Source organism: Lissotriton helveticus, chromosome 5_1 (genome assembly GCF_964261635.1).
Source record: "Lissotriton helveticus chromosome 5_1, aLisHel1.1, whole genome shotgun sequence".
Taxonomy (NCBI): domain Eukaryota; kingdom Metazoa; phylum Chordata; class Amphibia; order Caudata; family Salamandridae; genus Lissotriton; species Lissotriton helveticus.
In genome coordinates, this window is record NC_136065.1 from 477530909 (window position 1) to 477548291 (window position 17383).

At 44.8% G+C, this 17383-nt stretch overlaps 1 protein-coding gene across 1 annotated transcript in view; it reads left to right on the top strand.

The window, feature by feature from the left end:
• Nucleotides 1-975: 975 nt before the first annotated feature.
• PDPN (podoplanin) overlaps nucleotides 976-17383 on the top strand; it is a 333969-nt gene continuing 317561 nt past the window's right edge. Inside the window, exon 1 of the mRNA XM_078642769.1 lies at nucleotides 976-1279. Within this exon, the coding sequence (XP_078498895.1) occupies nucleotides 1216-1279 (64 nt within the window). The 5' untranslated portion in view covers nucleotides 976-1215. The remainder of the gene's footprint in view (nucleotides 1280-17383) is intronic.

Here is a 17383-nt window from a genome sequence, read left to right on the forward strand (position 1 = left end):
TACACTTTGGTCATTCTTGTGACCTTGGCCTTGTCTTTTTTAGGGCAGGGCTAACCGCCATCGTTACCATTGAATTCAATCTCCACTTCCCACTGTGTTGTTGCGTTGAGTGCCTGCGACATATGCCCCTTGGTTTCCCCCATTTTCTGGTGCGGGTGAATGGGTCGCTCAGTGACCCCATAGGCTCCTTCTACTACCTGTTTCCTCCCACTGCCTTTTTGCATCCTATAGCACTCGTTCAAATTTTACAGGTTTCTTTCAACACCTTCCCAACGGTGACTTCTACTTGGGAGGGGGGGGGAGGGTGCTTTCTAGCAACTAGGAATTGATGAAGGGGATAGCTGGGCCCTCGAGCCAAGTTATGGCTCCCGCCCCCTCCATGCCAACTTGACTGGCTGTGCCTTTCCTCAAATGGAGAATTTGGTTTACGCTAAGCGCTTCTGAACCAACCTTTAAAAACTTGGTTCTTCCCTTCATAATAGATTAGACTGCTTTCTCTCCTCTGTTATTCTCTATTGTTAGTGCCAAGGTGCCTCCTGATATAAGAAAGCTTTATTAAACCTCAACTGCTAACAGATTGTGCTTTGACAAAAATTGCTGAACTTCATTTGAAAAATATTGGTTTAGCATGCAATTGATTTGCAGAGGATTACAGTAAAAACTGGATTGTTTTTAGTAATCAGGGTCAAGTGTGGTTCAGACCATCCCAGGGTGAGTTTGTTAATAGCTACAATATTCAGAGACTCCAAGTTGGGGTATAATTCATTTCTCAGTTCTTTGTGATACACGCTATGCCCATGTTTCATCACTAGGACATGTTTTACGGGGTTCGTGTATTTAAACTGTGATTTCGAAAAAAAGAAAGAGACCCCTAAACGTTTCCCGGCGGATATATATAACTATTGTACATCATTCAAGCTCCCTGGCAGCTGCACTCCTGTAACTTTAAACCTGTGATGAGGTCATATTTTCAGTGCTGACCACAGCGAAAGTAGAGGTGGGCTGGGCTTCTATCTGGGACCACCTTAGCCCCCCTTCCTCCTCCAGCTCCCTCCCACCTTCTTTTCATTCCACCAAAAATGCTGATTTCATTGCTTCGGTTACTACGGTCTGAGCGGCTGTAATTGAAGGCATTCTTGGAGGACGCTTGCCGCTGGAATACTAAGAGGAGTTTTTTTGGCTTCGTCGGATATCAGATCTGAGAAGGGAAACAACATGTTTAAATTTCATTTACTGCTTTTACTTGTCATCGGCGGGCTCTGCGTTGCTGAGAGTGCAGGTAAGCGGAATTCGGTTTGATTTGTGGCAGCCGGTTATATCTTATTTGTTAAAATTACGGTGTGAACGTTGGAGTGAAGAAATGAAAAGTGGGTCTGATTCTGCGAGCCTTGTGTACACGGCGAGACAGAACAGTTCTTTCTGTGTAAGTACTTTCCTGCGCAATTTGTGTTTTTTCCAGGCTGAATCTGGTGCATGACTTTATGAAAGAACGGGGATGTCAGAACACAGATGATCATTTATAAAGTTTTTGAAAGTACAGCGTCACGTGTCTTGAAACGTGTTAACATGCAAAGCGTATTGGGAATAGTTTGAATTGGCGCACGTTTTGCTCACATACAGCTGCTTTCGCATATGTTTACAAAAAAAAGGAAAGACATTTTAGAACCCGGCAGAGTAGTAAAAATGTTTAGTAACTGTTACCGGCCTTTTAAGCTCTGCCGCCTTTCAGAATTGTCGGTAATACTGTGCCCACATTACAAGATTGCCGGTAATACTGTGGCCGCAGTACAGCATTGCCGGTAATATTTTGCCCGCATTAGAGCATTGCCGGTAATACTGTGCCCCGTATTACAACATTGTCGGTAATACTGTGCCCGCATTATGGCATTGCCGGTAATACTGTGCCCCGTATTACAACATTGCCGGTAATACTGTGCCCGCATTACGGCATTGTCGGTAATATGTGCCCGCATTACAGCATTGCCGGTAATACTGCCCGTTCTGACTGGAATCATTCTTGGCAGTGTTTTCAGGCGGCTAGAACATGCCAATAAACACACCCGTGGAAGATGGTTACATACCGACAGAGGGCATGTTATCTCTCGTCTCTAGCAATGACCACTAGTGAACGTGGTGGTGGTAAATATTTCCTTTTTAATGATTCAGAATGAGTGAGGAAAATTAAGGGAAACTGAAAAAATGAATGGGTTTGGACTTTGGACATGTGTATATTCCCTGTGTATCATCCGATCTGAGATGCCACGTGCTCAGAGTGTAACCTGAGCGTGATAGTCACTTTAACCCGGTTAGAATGAGTGACATCACGCACCCACTGCCCCCCACTGACGTCATAGGGGTGACTCCTTCCCACAATCTGATCCATGAACAGCCTCCTAGTTGCAGCGGAAGGGGGGGGCGCGGGGCTAGTAAGTGTGAACTGCAGGTAGTAAACAAGTCTCTTTGAGCCCTTTTTTTCTCGTCCTGTCAAAACTTTAAGACTCCTGAGACCAGGAGTAGTAACGAGAGTAGTAGGGGGTTCAGCACCTGCTATCCCAGCCGACTACTGATGAACACCTTCAACAATGCTTCCCAGTGACACGCCCTACCTGCATATCCGAGACCCGAAGGCTGGAAGGCGCGTCTCTTCTGAGACGTTTACTTCTACCAGGTCCTACAGCTATCCCGAGTCCCCCTTCTGTCTGTCTGTTAGACACTTTCAGGTCACTCGGTTTCCTCCCCCAGCCCGCCCAACGCCACCAGAGGGCCCTGAAACTGATTGCATGGTTCTATTGAGTGAGTGAGTGTGGTATTATCATTATGGGGCAGACACAAATGAGCAGCATAGGTGGACACAGACAGGCCAAAGAAAGCAGTAGGCCTTCCCGGTTGTTGGTCTTGAGAACTATTTTGGCTGGAATGCATCCTAAGCGCCCCGTCGGCTCACTGCGTCAACAGCTGCTCCCCCCGCCGGCTTCACACTCTAAGTGAACTTAGAATAGCGACAAACAGCAGTGGCAAGTGCCAGCATTCTGATTGGCTGAGCCAACAGCAGCATTCCATAATGGTGCTAATATTTCCGACATTTCATAGGCGTCACTTGGAGGTGGGCGGGTTCTTCCACATGGTCTGTACTTGTTCAATAATTCGGATATATAGCAAACATATTAAGAACTCACTGTAAAGGGCCCTGACCTGCCCAACAACATTTACACCCAATATGGGCCTCCTGAGTGCATTATAGAAGTCGGGGAGGTTTCATGGTCTAGACACACACTGCTGTGATAAACGTGATATCGCATGACATCCGGGATTAGATACAACAGTTATATTGCGGAATGGTTGAGTGGTGTATATTATTGTGATCGAAATTAGGATATAGGCCCATGGGGGCAACAGCTTGATTAAGTGACCCTGACTATATGGTTAGACTTCTATCCTCACTGCATGTTATGTTCGATGTAAAGTTGCTATACTATTGGGCTCTCTGCCTCAATGTAGATGACATGTCTGCAAGAGTGCTCTTCTCTATTTTATTTTTAAGATAATCAAAAAGCAATAACATGTTGCTATTATGAAATGTTTTCATTTTTATGGCACTGCTACAGTGCAGACAACAATGGGGTGTCCAGCTGCGTTCTATGTTACCACTGGACATGGGGGCCCCTACCAGGGAAATATTGTATGAAATAATTAGCCCAAAAGTGAAAAGGTACAATTAAAATAATGCTGCCTTTTGTTCCTACAGGTTATGTTATGTAACCAACAATTGTATAGCCAGTTTACCAGTTTACCATTGTATGGTTCTCTAGCTCTTTTAGGTTCGATGTGCCCCTTACAGGTAGCCATCTGGCGTAGAGCTAAAAAAATGTTCTCTTTGCCCAGAACTGCATTGCTAACGATCACCAAGAATAGATATTCTAGAATGATCTATTGTGAAATTATTTTGTGGATGGTCCTATAAGGGTCTGGAGTCATTGAGGCTGATTGGGGAAGGTGTATCTGGCCAATTTGTGAATTCAGATTTGTATTGGTCGATAGGCCAAATACATTTGTTTGATCCTATGTATATTGCACTGTGGATTTCCAAACAAATGTATGCTATGTATGTGTAACCGCATATTTCATATCAGCCATAAAAGCAACAGAGCGCTGTACTTGTTAGGAGGGTTAGAGCCCTGTACATGATGGGGGTGAGGTGTGTGTGGGGGGGGGGGGGGGGGGTGAGGTGGCTACTGGTCTTCCTTGTGGTACACGTAGAGGGTCCACCCTTCAAATCATGTCAGTATTGCCGCACTCAAATGTTACTCACTCACTTGATTTAGTTACCTCAGAATGATGAAAGATCGAGCCAGCTCGACAGAATTCCTATTTGTTGTTAGCACATAGTTATCTGCAACTGGTGCATGAACCTGCAGTGCTGAGCGATGCTAACGGCAAGGAAGAAATACAGGAGCTGGCACTTGACACAGCAAGGGGTGCATAGAGCCTCCGGATTTTCAAAATCCTCGTGGCGGTGGTTGCTGCGTCATTGTTCCACATATGCCTACCGGGTGGAAAAGCAAGTCACGATTAATCATGGTGGTCAGCAGAGAGATATTGATGTCACTGGCGCCCTGTATCCGAACAGTTCCTCCCTCCTTTCAACACCCATCCCCTCAGCTGAAGACACTCCCTGGGTTCATGAAAACCCGCCTGACTCTGAAAGAGAGTTTGTCTGGTCCTGCAGTCAGTGGGACTCGAAGAAGGCTGTTGACTAGCAGTGAACACACAGCTTGGCGTTGTTTGATAGTGAGTCAGCAGGGTGGTTGAACGTCCTTGGTAAAACAACACAGCCATCTTTGTGAGCAATGCAGTGGGGTCTGTGCTGAACTTTCCATCCCCCGTGACAGGGCAAACACGCGACTAAACTGTTCTGTCCAGTGCTGGAATTGGAAAAAAAATTACTCCGGGAAACCATGCTCTGGGGATTGAGTTGTGGCAGAGGAGAAGGGGTGGAGTTACAAGGGGCGGAGCTTGAAAAGTAGAGAAGGACAGTCACGTGATACATTTATTTTGAAAAAAATCAGCAGCAAAGATACTGGCAGCAAGGACAAATGTGACAGTAAATCTGTTCTGGCTTACTTAATAGGTCACTAAGGGCCATATGTAGTTGGGGTAATACCGGTCGGTAACAGTGAAATTCGGTAAATTTCACCATTACCGACCGGTATTTAGGGATTTGAGATGTAGGAGGCTGCAAATAAGGAATCGGTCATTTACTGATTCGTTATTTTAAGGAATCGGTAAAATACTGATTCCTTATTTTGAGGAATCAGTAAGTTACCGATTCCTAAAGCCTATGTAGGTAGCACTCTAGTGAGTGCATTTTAGCCTTAAGGATTTGTTATTTACCACCAAGTATAAGTTGGTGGGAAATACCGAATACCTTTGAAAAAGCAATTTTTTGCTTTTTTCTCAGTGCCATGTGGCACACATACATGCCCTTAGGGCATGTATGTGCACCACATGTGCACACATGCATGCTTCAGGGGTGCAACAGGGTGTCAATGTGACACCCTGGCACCCTGGAATATGTTCCCCCTATCGGTAATAGTGAATGGCTTCCCATTCATTGCTATGGGCCTCCAGGCCCATAGGAATGAATGGGAATTACCGAATCGGTAAATACCGATTCGGTAATACTGAATATTACCGAATCGGTAAAATTTACCGATTTATTACCTACATACTATTTACCGATTCTGAAATACCGAATCGGTAAAATTCGGTATTTTAGAATCCGTAAATAGAGATTACCTACATATGGCCCTAAGTAGCTTCATTTTAAAATATGTGGCAGGGATACGATACCTGCTGCATAGAACTTTGCGTGCCCTGCAATTATGAGGGGATTTTATTAGTGGTAAGATAACTCTGGTGGTAAATGCAGTTCTGGGAAAGTGTTCTGTTTTTGTCCAATAACAGTTTTCACTCATAATGTACCACAGAGGGCTATTGTCCCTGCTGCAAACTACATTGTGTGAAACGCAGATCACAGACTTGTTGTTTGTGTAGATAAGTGGGCTACTTCTTTTGACTTTGATATTATTTTGTTACTTCCAGTTCATAAATTATAATCCTTCCAATATAGCACAGTGGTTAAGTTACCAGCACTAAGGAGCTGCATGCAGACTGTAAGGCGTGGATTGGATTTAGATCCTTATTGTTTTTTTGTCTCAATCTGTTGTTATTGTAAGATTGCAAAGAAGGGCTCCTCTGGGAATGAATAATGTCTTGTTAGTACAGACAACCCTGTTCACTGCGCTACGCTTTCTATCCTGACTTTGTGCTTTGGACAGTATTTTATTCCTACTCCGTTAAACACTCATTCTCTTAAGTAACATTTCCTGTACATTTATTTACATACTTCATTATTTAATGGGGCCCGGTGTGTAATAATCGATTATGTCTCTATGTGTAACCCTACACTGGGATGAGTAGTGCTATAAATCTAAATAAAAAATCAATTAGTAGGTGCAGTTTAAATTATTATTAGTGCAAACAACATATAGACAGATAAATCTTGCATTCCTACAGTGCATGCACATCTCTTACATGGGTATGAGGGTAGGACAAAGTAAACAACCTGCCTGCAAGTTATATTCTTCTAAAGTACTTGTGAAGTGAGACGCTCTTTCCCTTTGTTTCCCTACATTGTATTGGTATCTAGGTGTTAATCTCCAGAGAGCTTCTAGTTAGGATGATACTTGAATAAAAGAAGGTCTGAAGGCCCTTGAAATCAGGCCTTTGTTTGTGCCTGTCTAAAAGTGAAAATAAGAAAGCTCTCTCGCTACCTGCAGGTAGCTGCACTCAACGGAATGGAGAATACTTGTGGATGCTGCTGAACTGTGTCAAGGTGCCAGATTATGACACCAGGACAAAATCAGCATATTTCAATGGGTCGGTCGGATCCCTGATCTGGCCCAGAAATAGCTTCCAGATCCGGCACAATCCCCCTCCTTTCCAGAAGTGGCTGTGCCTCACGCCAAGAGATGGAAAGCTGTGTCCGAATAACTGATTTTATTTTATTTTGTATTTTTATAAAGCTCTGATAACCCCCGTGTGGTTGCCTCAGGGAGCTTGATATTTGAAATCAATACTGAAGTATGTGGTCACACCCAAAATGAAAGTTAATCATCAGAAAACACTCCTTATTATTGGAGAGCCAGAGCAGAAAACACCATTACCTGCTGACAGGGCCAATGCAAGCTATTTTTCTGATCCTGGGCCAGCTGACATTTTGCGACCCTTTCGTTGCACTGAAAAGAGATATTAGGCTTGCTACATTAAAGCACCTGCTGGCTGGTGTTTCATGTTTCTCTGGAAGGCACGTGCAGCTGTTGCGGGGAAACCTAAAGAAGAAAACAGACAAGACTCCTCTTTGGCAAGGCAAACACAGTTTTATACTGTTGCGACAGGGAGAGCAGTTATCCTTACACAGGCAAACCGCTGGCCTCAATCTGCTGCTTCACAGACAGCCACTTTTATACTTAGTCAGACAATGCTTGTTACAAAAGATTAAACAATGAGTTGCTTAATAATCACATGTAGGTTACAGAAAAACAAAATCACCTGTGTCCCTAAACTTTAACCTAATTCTCTACACATTTTTTATTGTAATTTCAACAATGCTTATCAAACTAACAATGCTCTACTCTTGAATGCATGTGTATTTGCATGTGTGCTTTATCATTCTGCTCCCAAGACCTCTTATCAGGTCCTGTGTACTATTGGCTAATCCAATCTTCTGCTCCTATTGTTTAATCCTGTTTTCAATTTGCTGACAACACAGAATATGTGCCTGTGTGCTAAAACCATATTTCCTTCAAGCTTACAAACACAGGTTTTCCTTCAACTAACACTTTGCAGGTCATGCACTGTATGTGAACTCTTTACCTCTCTGGCATCACCACGGACTTTAGGCCTATACTTCTCTTTCACCACATATAATTTTGTATCGTTTTCTACTCATGTCTGCTGTAGTGTAATATCTTCATATTTCATTCCTTTTATAACATTCCCCCTCTAGCTGATATCTGAACTACTGAATCTAAACATTGGTCTGTACTTGGCTCTAGGTGATATGTGTTGCCCTGAGCATCTACTACTAACGTTGGTGTTCTAACTGGAAGCATCCCTTCCGCCTTTGTACTAATCCTCCTACAACATGCTAAAATCAATTGAATACCAAACTATATTAAAAAGAATACCCAAAGGGCTATCAACAAGGCACCCAACAGTCCCGGCATCCAGGATAGTAGTAAAGAAAACCATTTGTTTTAGCCAATTATCCGAGGCACCTTGTTCGTCTACCATTTTCTTCTGTAGACTATACAAAGTTTGAATAGCCTCTGACAAAGTTCCATTGTCTGCATTGTTTGCTGCTGGGACATAAGTACAGTCAAGTCAAGTCAAGTCAGAGGATTTATATAGCGCACTACATACCCAGAGGGTCCCTAGGCGCTTAGAGAGGGGAGGAAGATTACTTGTCAAATATCCACGTTTTAAGTTGCTTTCTGAATGCTAGGTGGTTCTGGGTAAGGCGAAGGTAAGCGGGGAGTGAGTTCCATGTTTTAGCAGCCAGGTATGAGAAGGATCTGCCGCCCATGGTGGTCTTGTTGATGCGAGGTACAGTGGCGAGGGCTTGGTTGGAAGAGCGTAGTTGGCGGGAGGGGGTGTAGAAGGACAGTCGTGAGTTGAGGCATTCTGGTCCGATGTCGTAGAGTGATTTGTGTGCGTGAGTTAGCAGTCGGAAAGTGATCCTCTTATTGACGGGTAGCCAGTGGAGGTCCTTAAGGTGACCTGAGATGTGTTCATTGCGTGGGATGTCTAATATGATCCTGGCTGAGGCGTTTTGGATTCGTTGGAGTTTCTTCTGGAGTTTAGCGGTAGTGCCTGCGTAGAGGGTGTTTCCGTAGTCCAGTCGGCTCGTGACCAGAGCATGGGTGACTGTTTTCCTTGTTTCGGTGGGGATCCAGCGAAATGTTTTTCTAAGCATGCGAAGAATGTTGAAGCAGGAAGAGGATACGGCGCTGACTTGTCTATTCATTGAGAGTGAAGAGTCCAGTATGATGCCTAAGTTCCGTGCGTGGTCTGTCGGGATGGGTGCCTTTCCGAGGGCTTCCGGCCACCAGGAGTCGTCCCATGCAGAGGGGGATGTACCTAAGATGAGGACTTCTGTTTTGTCTGAGTTCAGTTTCAGACGGCTTTGTTTCATCCAATCGGCAACTTCTTTCATTCCTTCGTGTAGGTTAGTTTTGGCGGTGCTGGGGTCATTGGTGAGAGAAAGGATTAGTTGAGTGTCATCCGCGTAAGAGATGATGTTGAGGTTGTGTTGGCGGGCGATGGTCGCGAGGGGGCTCATGTATACGTTGAAGAGGGTGGGGCTGAGTGAGGATCCTTGTGGTACGCCACAGATGACTTCAGTGGCCTCGGACTTGAATGGTGGGAGGCGGACTTTCTGAGTTCTTCCGGTGAGGAAAGAGGTGATCCATTCAAGTGCTTTTCCTTGGATTCCGATGTTATTGAGGCGTTGTAAAAGGGTGCTGTGGCAGACTGTGTCAAATGCTGCAGAGAGGTCGAGGAGGATGAGGGCGACTGTGTCTCCGTTGTCCAGCAGAGTTCGAATGTCGTCTGTTGCTGCGATGAGGGCGGTCTCAGTACTGTGTTTTGCTCGGAAGCCAGATTGTGAGGGGTCGAGGGATTTGTTGGCTTCGAGGAAGGCGGCGAGTTGGTTGTTGACAGCTTTCTCGATGACTTTGGCCGAGAATGGAAGGAGCGAGATGGGGCGGTAATTTTTGAGTTCGGTGGGGTCCGCTGTGGGTTTCTTCAGAAGGGCGGTGAGTTCAGCGTGTTTCCAGTCTTCCGGGAAGGTGGCGGAGTTGAGGGACCTGTTGATGACGTCTCGGAGGTGCGGTGCTATGACGGAGTCTGCTTTGTTGAAGATGTGGTGAGGACATGGGTCTGTGGGGGATCCTGAGTGGATGGAGTTCATCAGGCGGATTGTGTCCTCAGTGGAGATTGGGTTCCAGTTGTTAAGGGTGTTTACGGGGGGAGAATGTTCAGCAAAAGGTAGGGTGGGTTGGTTTCCGGGTTGGTTGTTGAAGCTGTTGTGGATGTCTGCAATCTTGTTGTGGAAGAATGAAGCTAGGGAGTCGCAGAGGGCTTGAGAGGGGGTGATGTCGTTGGAGTTGGCCGAGGGATTTGAAAATTCCTTGACGATGTTGAAAAGTTCCTTGCTGTTGTGGGCGTTGTTGTCAAGTCGATCCTTGAATGCTGTTTTCTTGGCCTTACGGATTAGTTGGTGGTGAGTGCGGGTGGCGTTTTTGAAGGCGTCCTTGGTGCTAGTAGTTGGGTCTTTTTTCCAGGCCTTTTCGAGGGAGCGGCAGAGTTTCTTGGACTTCTTAAGATCATCGTTGAACCATGAGGCCTTCTTGCTGGCAGGTTTGTTTTGACGTTTCTTCAGTGGTGCTAAGGTGTCGGCGGTGTTGGATAACCATAGGGTGAGGTTGGTGGCGGCTTCGTTTGCGTTAGAAGAGTGGGCTGGGGTGTTTAGAAGGAGCGATGCGGAGATCTGGTCCGTGGTGATTTTGTTCCAGTTTCTTTGCAGAGTTGGTTGGAGGTGGTTGGTGGGTTTTGGTTTGTTGTAGGTGAAGTGAACGCAGCTGTGGTCAGTCCAGAGGAGCTCCGTAGTGTGGCTGAAGGAGACATGATTGCTGGAGGTGAAGATGGGGTCGAGCGTGTGACCTGCGATGTGGGTGGGGGATGTGACCAGTTGTTTAAGTCCGAGGTTGGCGAGATTGTCCAAGAGGGTGGTGGTGTTGCGGTCGTTGATCTTTTCAAGGTGAAAATTGAGGTCTCCCAGAAGGATGTAGTCTTTGGAGGGGAGTGCGTGAGGAGTGATGAAGTCCGTGATGTCTTCACTGAATTTTGCGCGGGGTCCTGGTGGTCTGTAGAGGAGGGTGCCTCTGAGTGTGGTCTTGGGGTCGATGTGGATCTGGAAGTGAAGGTGTTCAGAGTTGGTGAGATTGGCGTCAGAGCTGGTTGAGATGCGGATTGACTTCTTATGGACGATAGCGATTCCTCCTCCTGTGTGGCCGGTGCGGTCCTTGCGAATGATCTTATAATCTTCCGGGATGGCAATGGTGATGTCTGGGGCGGAGGAAGCGTTCATCCAAGTTTCTGTAAGGAAGGCGACGTCCGGAGAGATGGTGTCTAGTAGGTTCCATAGGTCAATGGCGTGTCTGTGGACTGATCGGGTGTTGAGAAGGATGCATTGTAGGTGGTTGGGGTCAGGGGTTTGTGTTGTGGTGGTAGCGGGGATGTTGTCGGTGCCGATGAATTTGCAGGAGTAGCAGGAGAAAGGTCCATGGGTGTGTCCAGGAGCGGCATGGACGCAGTTGGGGGCGCGACCGGGGTTAAGGGCTAGGAGGGTGGCGGCGTCGTAGGTAATGCGGGGGGGCTGCGCAGTGCGAGGGGCAGGGGGTCTGGCGCTGGGCGCGGTCCAGGCGCGGACGGGCGTAGACGGGCTTACCTTTGGCGTACCTTCGGCGAGGCCGTAGCGCGTGGACGCTGCGCGTTGGGACATCTGACATAAATGGAGAGTGGAGGGGGGCGGAGGGTGGGCGGGTCAGCTGGGAGGCGGTAGCGGGGAGGCGGGGCAGGGGAAAGCACAACAACAAAATGGTGGGAGGGGTAGGAATCAAAACCAACACAGTGCAATGCCAGCTATGAAGGAATGCACTGAAAGCAGGTAAAGCGCTAAGGACTTAATACTGTTAGGAATATGTAAAAAGCGCTACCAAATGCAGTTATGTTCAAGCGCTGCCCAAATGAGCCAGGCACTAGCGCTATGAAAATACACACGAAGGCTGATTGCTACTTAAGCGAGACAGTTAGCAAGGCACAGAGCACAAGCGCTATGAAAATGCACACGAAGGCTGATTGCTATTATAAGCGCCACTACAATTATCAATTCACAGAGCACAAGCGCTATGACAATTAACACGAAGGCTGATTGCTATTATAAGCGCCACTACAATTATCAAGGCACAGAGCCAAGAGCTACGATACCACACACGAGGGCTGCTTGAAAACGCTTCAGCTGTGGGCACTGGAAAAAGGATTGCAAGCAGGAGCCAGGCAGCGTGGGGGAGCAACCGTTCGGGACGAGGTCCAGGCGGTCACAGTCTTCTCTTGGAGGTGGAGGACTCTCTGTTCGTGGGTGGGCGGGTCAGCTGGGAGGCGGTAGCGGGGAGGCGGGGCAGGGGAAAGCACAACAACAAAATGGTGGGAGGGGTAGGAATCGAAACCAACACAGTGCAATGCCAGCTATGAAGGAATGCACTGAAAGCAGGTAAAGCGCTAAGGACTTAATACTGTTAGGAATATGTAAAAAGCGCTACCAAATGCAGTTATGTTCAAGCGCTGCCCAAATGAGCCAGGCACTAGCGCTATGAAAATACACACGAAGGCTGATTGCTACTTAAGCGAGACAGTTAGCAAGGCACAGAGCACAAGCGCTATGAAAATGCACACGAAGGCTGATTGCTATTATAAGCGCCACTACAATTATCAATTCACAGAGCACAAGCGCTATGACAATTAACACGAAGGCTGATTGCTATTATAAGCGCCACTACAATTATCAAGGCACAGAGCCAAGAGCTACGATACCACACACGAGGGCTGCTTGAAAACGCTTCAGCTGTGGGCACTGGAAAAAGGATTGCAAGCAGGAGCCAGGCAGCGTGGGGGAGCAACCGTTCGGGACGAGGTCCAGGCGGTCAAGTACAACAAGCAGTTCCTATTTTGACACATACCGCCTCCTTCCATGCCCGTCATAATGTCAAGTACATAACGGTACTGCATTGTCATCATTCTCATAGCACGCAGCTCTTCCTTTAGGGTAATAAATCCATCCATTGTAGTGTTGATGCATTTCAGAAGTTTTTTTTTACACCAAAAGGAGTAGGGAGCAATAAAATGTCTGTGTCCTGTGGTGGTTCGTGCTGTGTGTCTTAATACTGCCCTCACTCACACAATTGTGTGACATGCTTCATCATAAGGCTGCTTATAAAATACCCTGGCACAGCCAATGCCAGGGGTGGAGCAATGGGGTGGGGGAAGACAACATAACACAAAAGAGAAACAATAATTCTTCAAAAGTGACTGGGAACGCCGGAAGTGAAAGTGCAGTGTGGTGTAGATTAAAAATAGCTTGAAGGTGTAACTGTGCCTATAGCTTTATTCCTGGACCCTTCGGCCGGGACATAAATGTGAAGGTGGTGATTGGGAGATGTAATGTGCTTCTTACATCCCTCCTTACAGCCAGGTAGTCAACATGTTTCAGCCGTGTATCTGTGCCCCTTGGTTGGGGTCACGCCAGCCTTCTTCAGGACTCTGCCAGTCCCAGTGGAATTGTGTAACTCTCTCACCTCTGGTTGAGATAAGAGGGTGTCAAGAACCCAGGTTCCGTATCTGAGGGATTTCCTCAAAGATAATCGTAGAAATTACTAAAAGCAACATGGGGACAAGAGACATAACAGAAAGAGAAAAAAAAGAAGAAATTAGAAGGAATAATCTCCCTTGTTTTTCTAAAGCTATACATATAGGTATACATATACACTGAAGTAAGTCCAGTTAGATCGCTCATACCACCAAAGACATGGGTACATCACCCTGAAAAAACTCATATTCATCAGAGTAAAACTAGGAACTCTTAATCAACCATTCATACTTGTTGCCTTCTATGGAGGCATAGATATCACACCATATTAATTATTCGCACAATCCACCAACTATAACAGCAGGAGCTCGTTGTGTCCTTACTCAGCGAGTTTCACCCTAATTCATGTTTGAAATGGCGGTGGGCAAGGGAGAGCCCCTATAGTCACACTCTATTGGAGGGAAAATCACAAGGAAGAGCGAAATTGTCATAGTTAATGGTCATAGAGTAGCATGATTTAATAAAGTCTTTAAAACAGGATTCATCTGTTATGGAATGTAACCACCTCTTGTGTGAGTTGGTGGACGCTTTTCATTCAGCCACAACTCCATGTAAATATTAGAATGTGCTGCATGCGGTCTTAGCCTCAGTTAAAAAACTAGGCTGGTGGTTGATTGCATGTGTTTCGCCACATGGAAATATTGGTGAGATAATGGGGGTTTGTGAGAAATACCATGTGGCAAAGGATGTGGAACAGTGCATTTTGGGATATGTAGTAGTATAGTTAAAAACAATGGAGAAAGTGAAAGAAAGTGTAGCACACACAGCCTGTTGTTGAGTTTAGCGTAGAGCCTTGGCAGAAACACATGCAATCATCCACTTAGGGGTAGTTAATGAGGGCAGAAACACATAAAAGAGGTTTGTTTACCGAGAGATTCAGTTTATATCTGAACGCGATACACGTGATTCGGCACTCTAGAAAACAGGAATATTAAGCAACAGAACTCAGCATGTTGTTTTAAATAGATTTGAATTTCTCGAATCGACGCTTGAAGATATAGGATTATTCAGTATGTCATGGTAGTACAAGTCGCCAGTAGTTTCCGCGCTTTTGAATAAGTACTATCAGTTTTACCTTACAAAGGGGGTGGATTTACTCAGGAGTAATAAACTATGCTGGATATGTGAGAATAATGTGGGTACAGAAAGGATTGAATGCAGCATGCTGGTGGTAACCATTTAGGATATAGGTCAGATTAACTCGCAGCGTTTTTTTCATTGTTAACATTTTTTATCGTTAGCATTACTTTCGTGTATAATTGATGACATTTGTTTTTAAACTTAATTGAAGCGCTTTATTATGTTGATAAGTCATCTAAAACATATATATGCTTGTATTTGTAGATGCCCCTGATGAAGGGAATCTTTTCCCGAAATGCATTGGGTCTTATAATAAAATCATGATATGTGGAACCCATCTAGTGCTCCTGAGCTTTTGTGAGTCAACGTAAAATATTGATTGGATAAAATGAATAGAAAGAAAAATTGAAGTAAGAAGGTTGAAAACTAACGGTGAATAAATGGAGAAAATAGAACGTTAAATTATATGAATTTGATTAATTGTATTCAGACACGTTTGTGGCTGTGCAACTTGGTGGAACCACAAATGGTTCCCTCGTATTCTAATATATAACACTTGCCCATAAAACATGGTTGTGTTCACTAGCTATCAGAGCGCCAAAGGTTTGTGTTACCTCTAAGGCTTCTATTTGCAATATTAACTCAGTGTTAGGTATCCAAAAACCTTGCCCTTGTGGCAGGTGATGCAGCGTGAAGCTTACCAAATTTGTCTTTACCCTATAAAAAACGTTATTTCCTAAGCCATTTAATTTTCAAACCCTCAGTCTCACAATATTCTCAATAATTTCTCTTATTTCTACAAACCATGGTCCTCCAATGTATCTTTTGTTGAGCTGACAGGGACTGGGGTACTAAGGAACGTGAACAACTATCTTATGAGGACCTGGAATAAAATAATTGTCACCTCAAACCTAATAAAGCACTTTTTCAGCCACAGATACAGATGACTTGAAACAAAAAATATGACCAAAAGAAGGAGACAAAACTAAATAAGAAAATTCATGGAAAAGATTTATCAAATGCCTTGTAGTGCATGGACAAGTCAAGAAAATACATTTCAAATTAGATTTAATAACAAGATTATCAGTACAAGTAGTCACACAGCATCAAATATATCATTATTAGATTGTTGGAAAATCTTCAGTGGAGAGAAAACAGGATACATTTGAGGTTCAGTCATCAACTGTACAAACCATAGCAAAGCTGTTCAGTTCAAAATCGTCCTCAGTTAGATCTAGTCAAGTCTGATCTGCAGCAACATATGCCACAGTCAGATTCAGATAATCTCTCAGCCGAAAGAGTATTTACGTGTACACTTTTCCAGCAGGCAGTTCAGGATTCGAGGTCGCAGTTAGATATGGTTCAGTTCATAAAAGTCTATTCCACTCAGTGTGAATGGAAAGGGGCATAGGAAAGATGATAGGGATCAAAAGTCTGTCTGACAACATGCCAGGCAGAAAGGGAAAATGATAACCAGCCCCCAAATCTTCCTCTGATAGGGCAATTATACCTCCAATGTTCCAGGTTTACACCCCTTAACATATCAATTCCATCAGTCCAATGGGTTATCATTGGTCAATCATAGTGGGCTGTTGTGGCGTGATCAGTGAAACACACAAATCCGAGAAAAAGAAGTGATGCTTTGGCAAATTTCATAAAATTCCATTAAGTTAATTTGTGTTCCCATTTCGTCATTTCCATGGAAGTAGGAGGAACTTTACTTTGCTCACAGTCCGTTCCCAGGTGCTTTCCCTGGGTTTGCAACAATACTGTTACATTTCCATTGATTAGCCTTCTTAGTGAGAAGTGAATTCTTGGTTACCGAATACAGAAATGTAACTCCACAGAAAGTTCTCATGGGGCTTAGGTAACTGTCTTACATGGTTTTACAGTAATGCAGGGTAAAAGAAGCATTTGATGCCTACATGAAAAATGTATTGAATCATTACCTCATAATCACACATTTCATAAATGCATTTTGATTCTCTCCATTATAGCAGTTATAGTTTCTTTCCGGTACTACATCTCAATATAAGGTACTACTTGAAAAAAAATTCAAAGTATTTCTTTTGTGCCTTTTCCTTTATCAACTCTGTTAGACTTGGCATCTTTGACGTGATTTCCTCTGACTTTTTGCCTCTACCTCCTGTATTTTTGATGCTGTGCTGGATTTCGTTTTTACTGGCTTAGATGATTTGGGAACTTTGCCATTGCTGATCAGTGTCAAAGTGCAGGTGCTACCTGGGTAAATTGTAGTTAGAATTGGTTCACCCTGATTGGCATATTTGATTTACTGGTAAGCCCCTAGTACAAGGCACTGAAGTGTGCCAGGGCCTGTAAATCAAATGCTACTAGTGGACCTGCAGCACTGATTGTGCCACTCACACAAGTAGCTCTGAAAAGGTAACTCAGACCTGCCGCTGCAGTGTCTGGGCGCAGTTGTTAACTGCCATATACGATTTGGCAAGTGCACCCACTTGCCAGGCCATAACCTTCCCTTTTTGTGCATGTAAGGCACTCCTATGATAGGCCCAGTGTACCCCCCTGGGCAGGGTGCAGTGTATGTGAAAGGTAGGACATGTACCGGTGTGTGTGACATGTCCTGAAGGTGAAATACTGTAAATTTCATTTTTTCACTATTGAAAGGCTATCTTGCCCTATAGGATTGGATGGGAGTTTATTTATAACAACTTATAAATATAGCTTCCCATTGGAACAAGATAGAGAAATACAGTTTAGGCTCTCTGAACTCAGAAT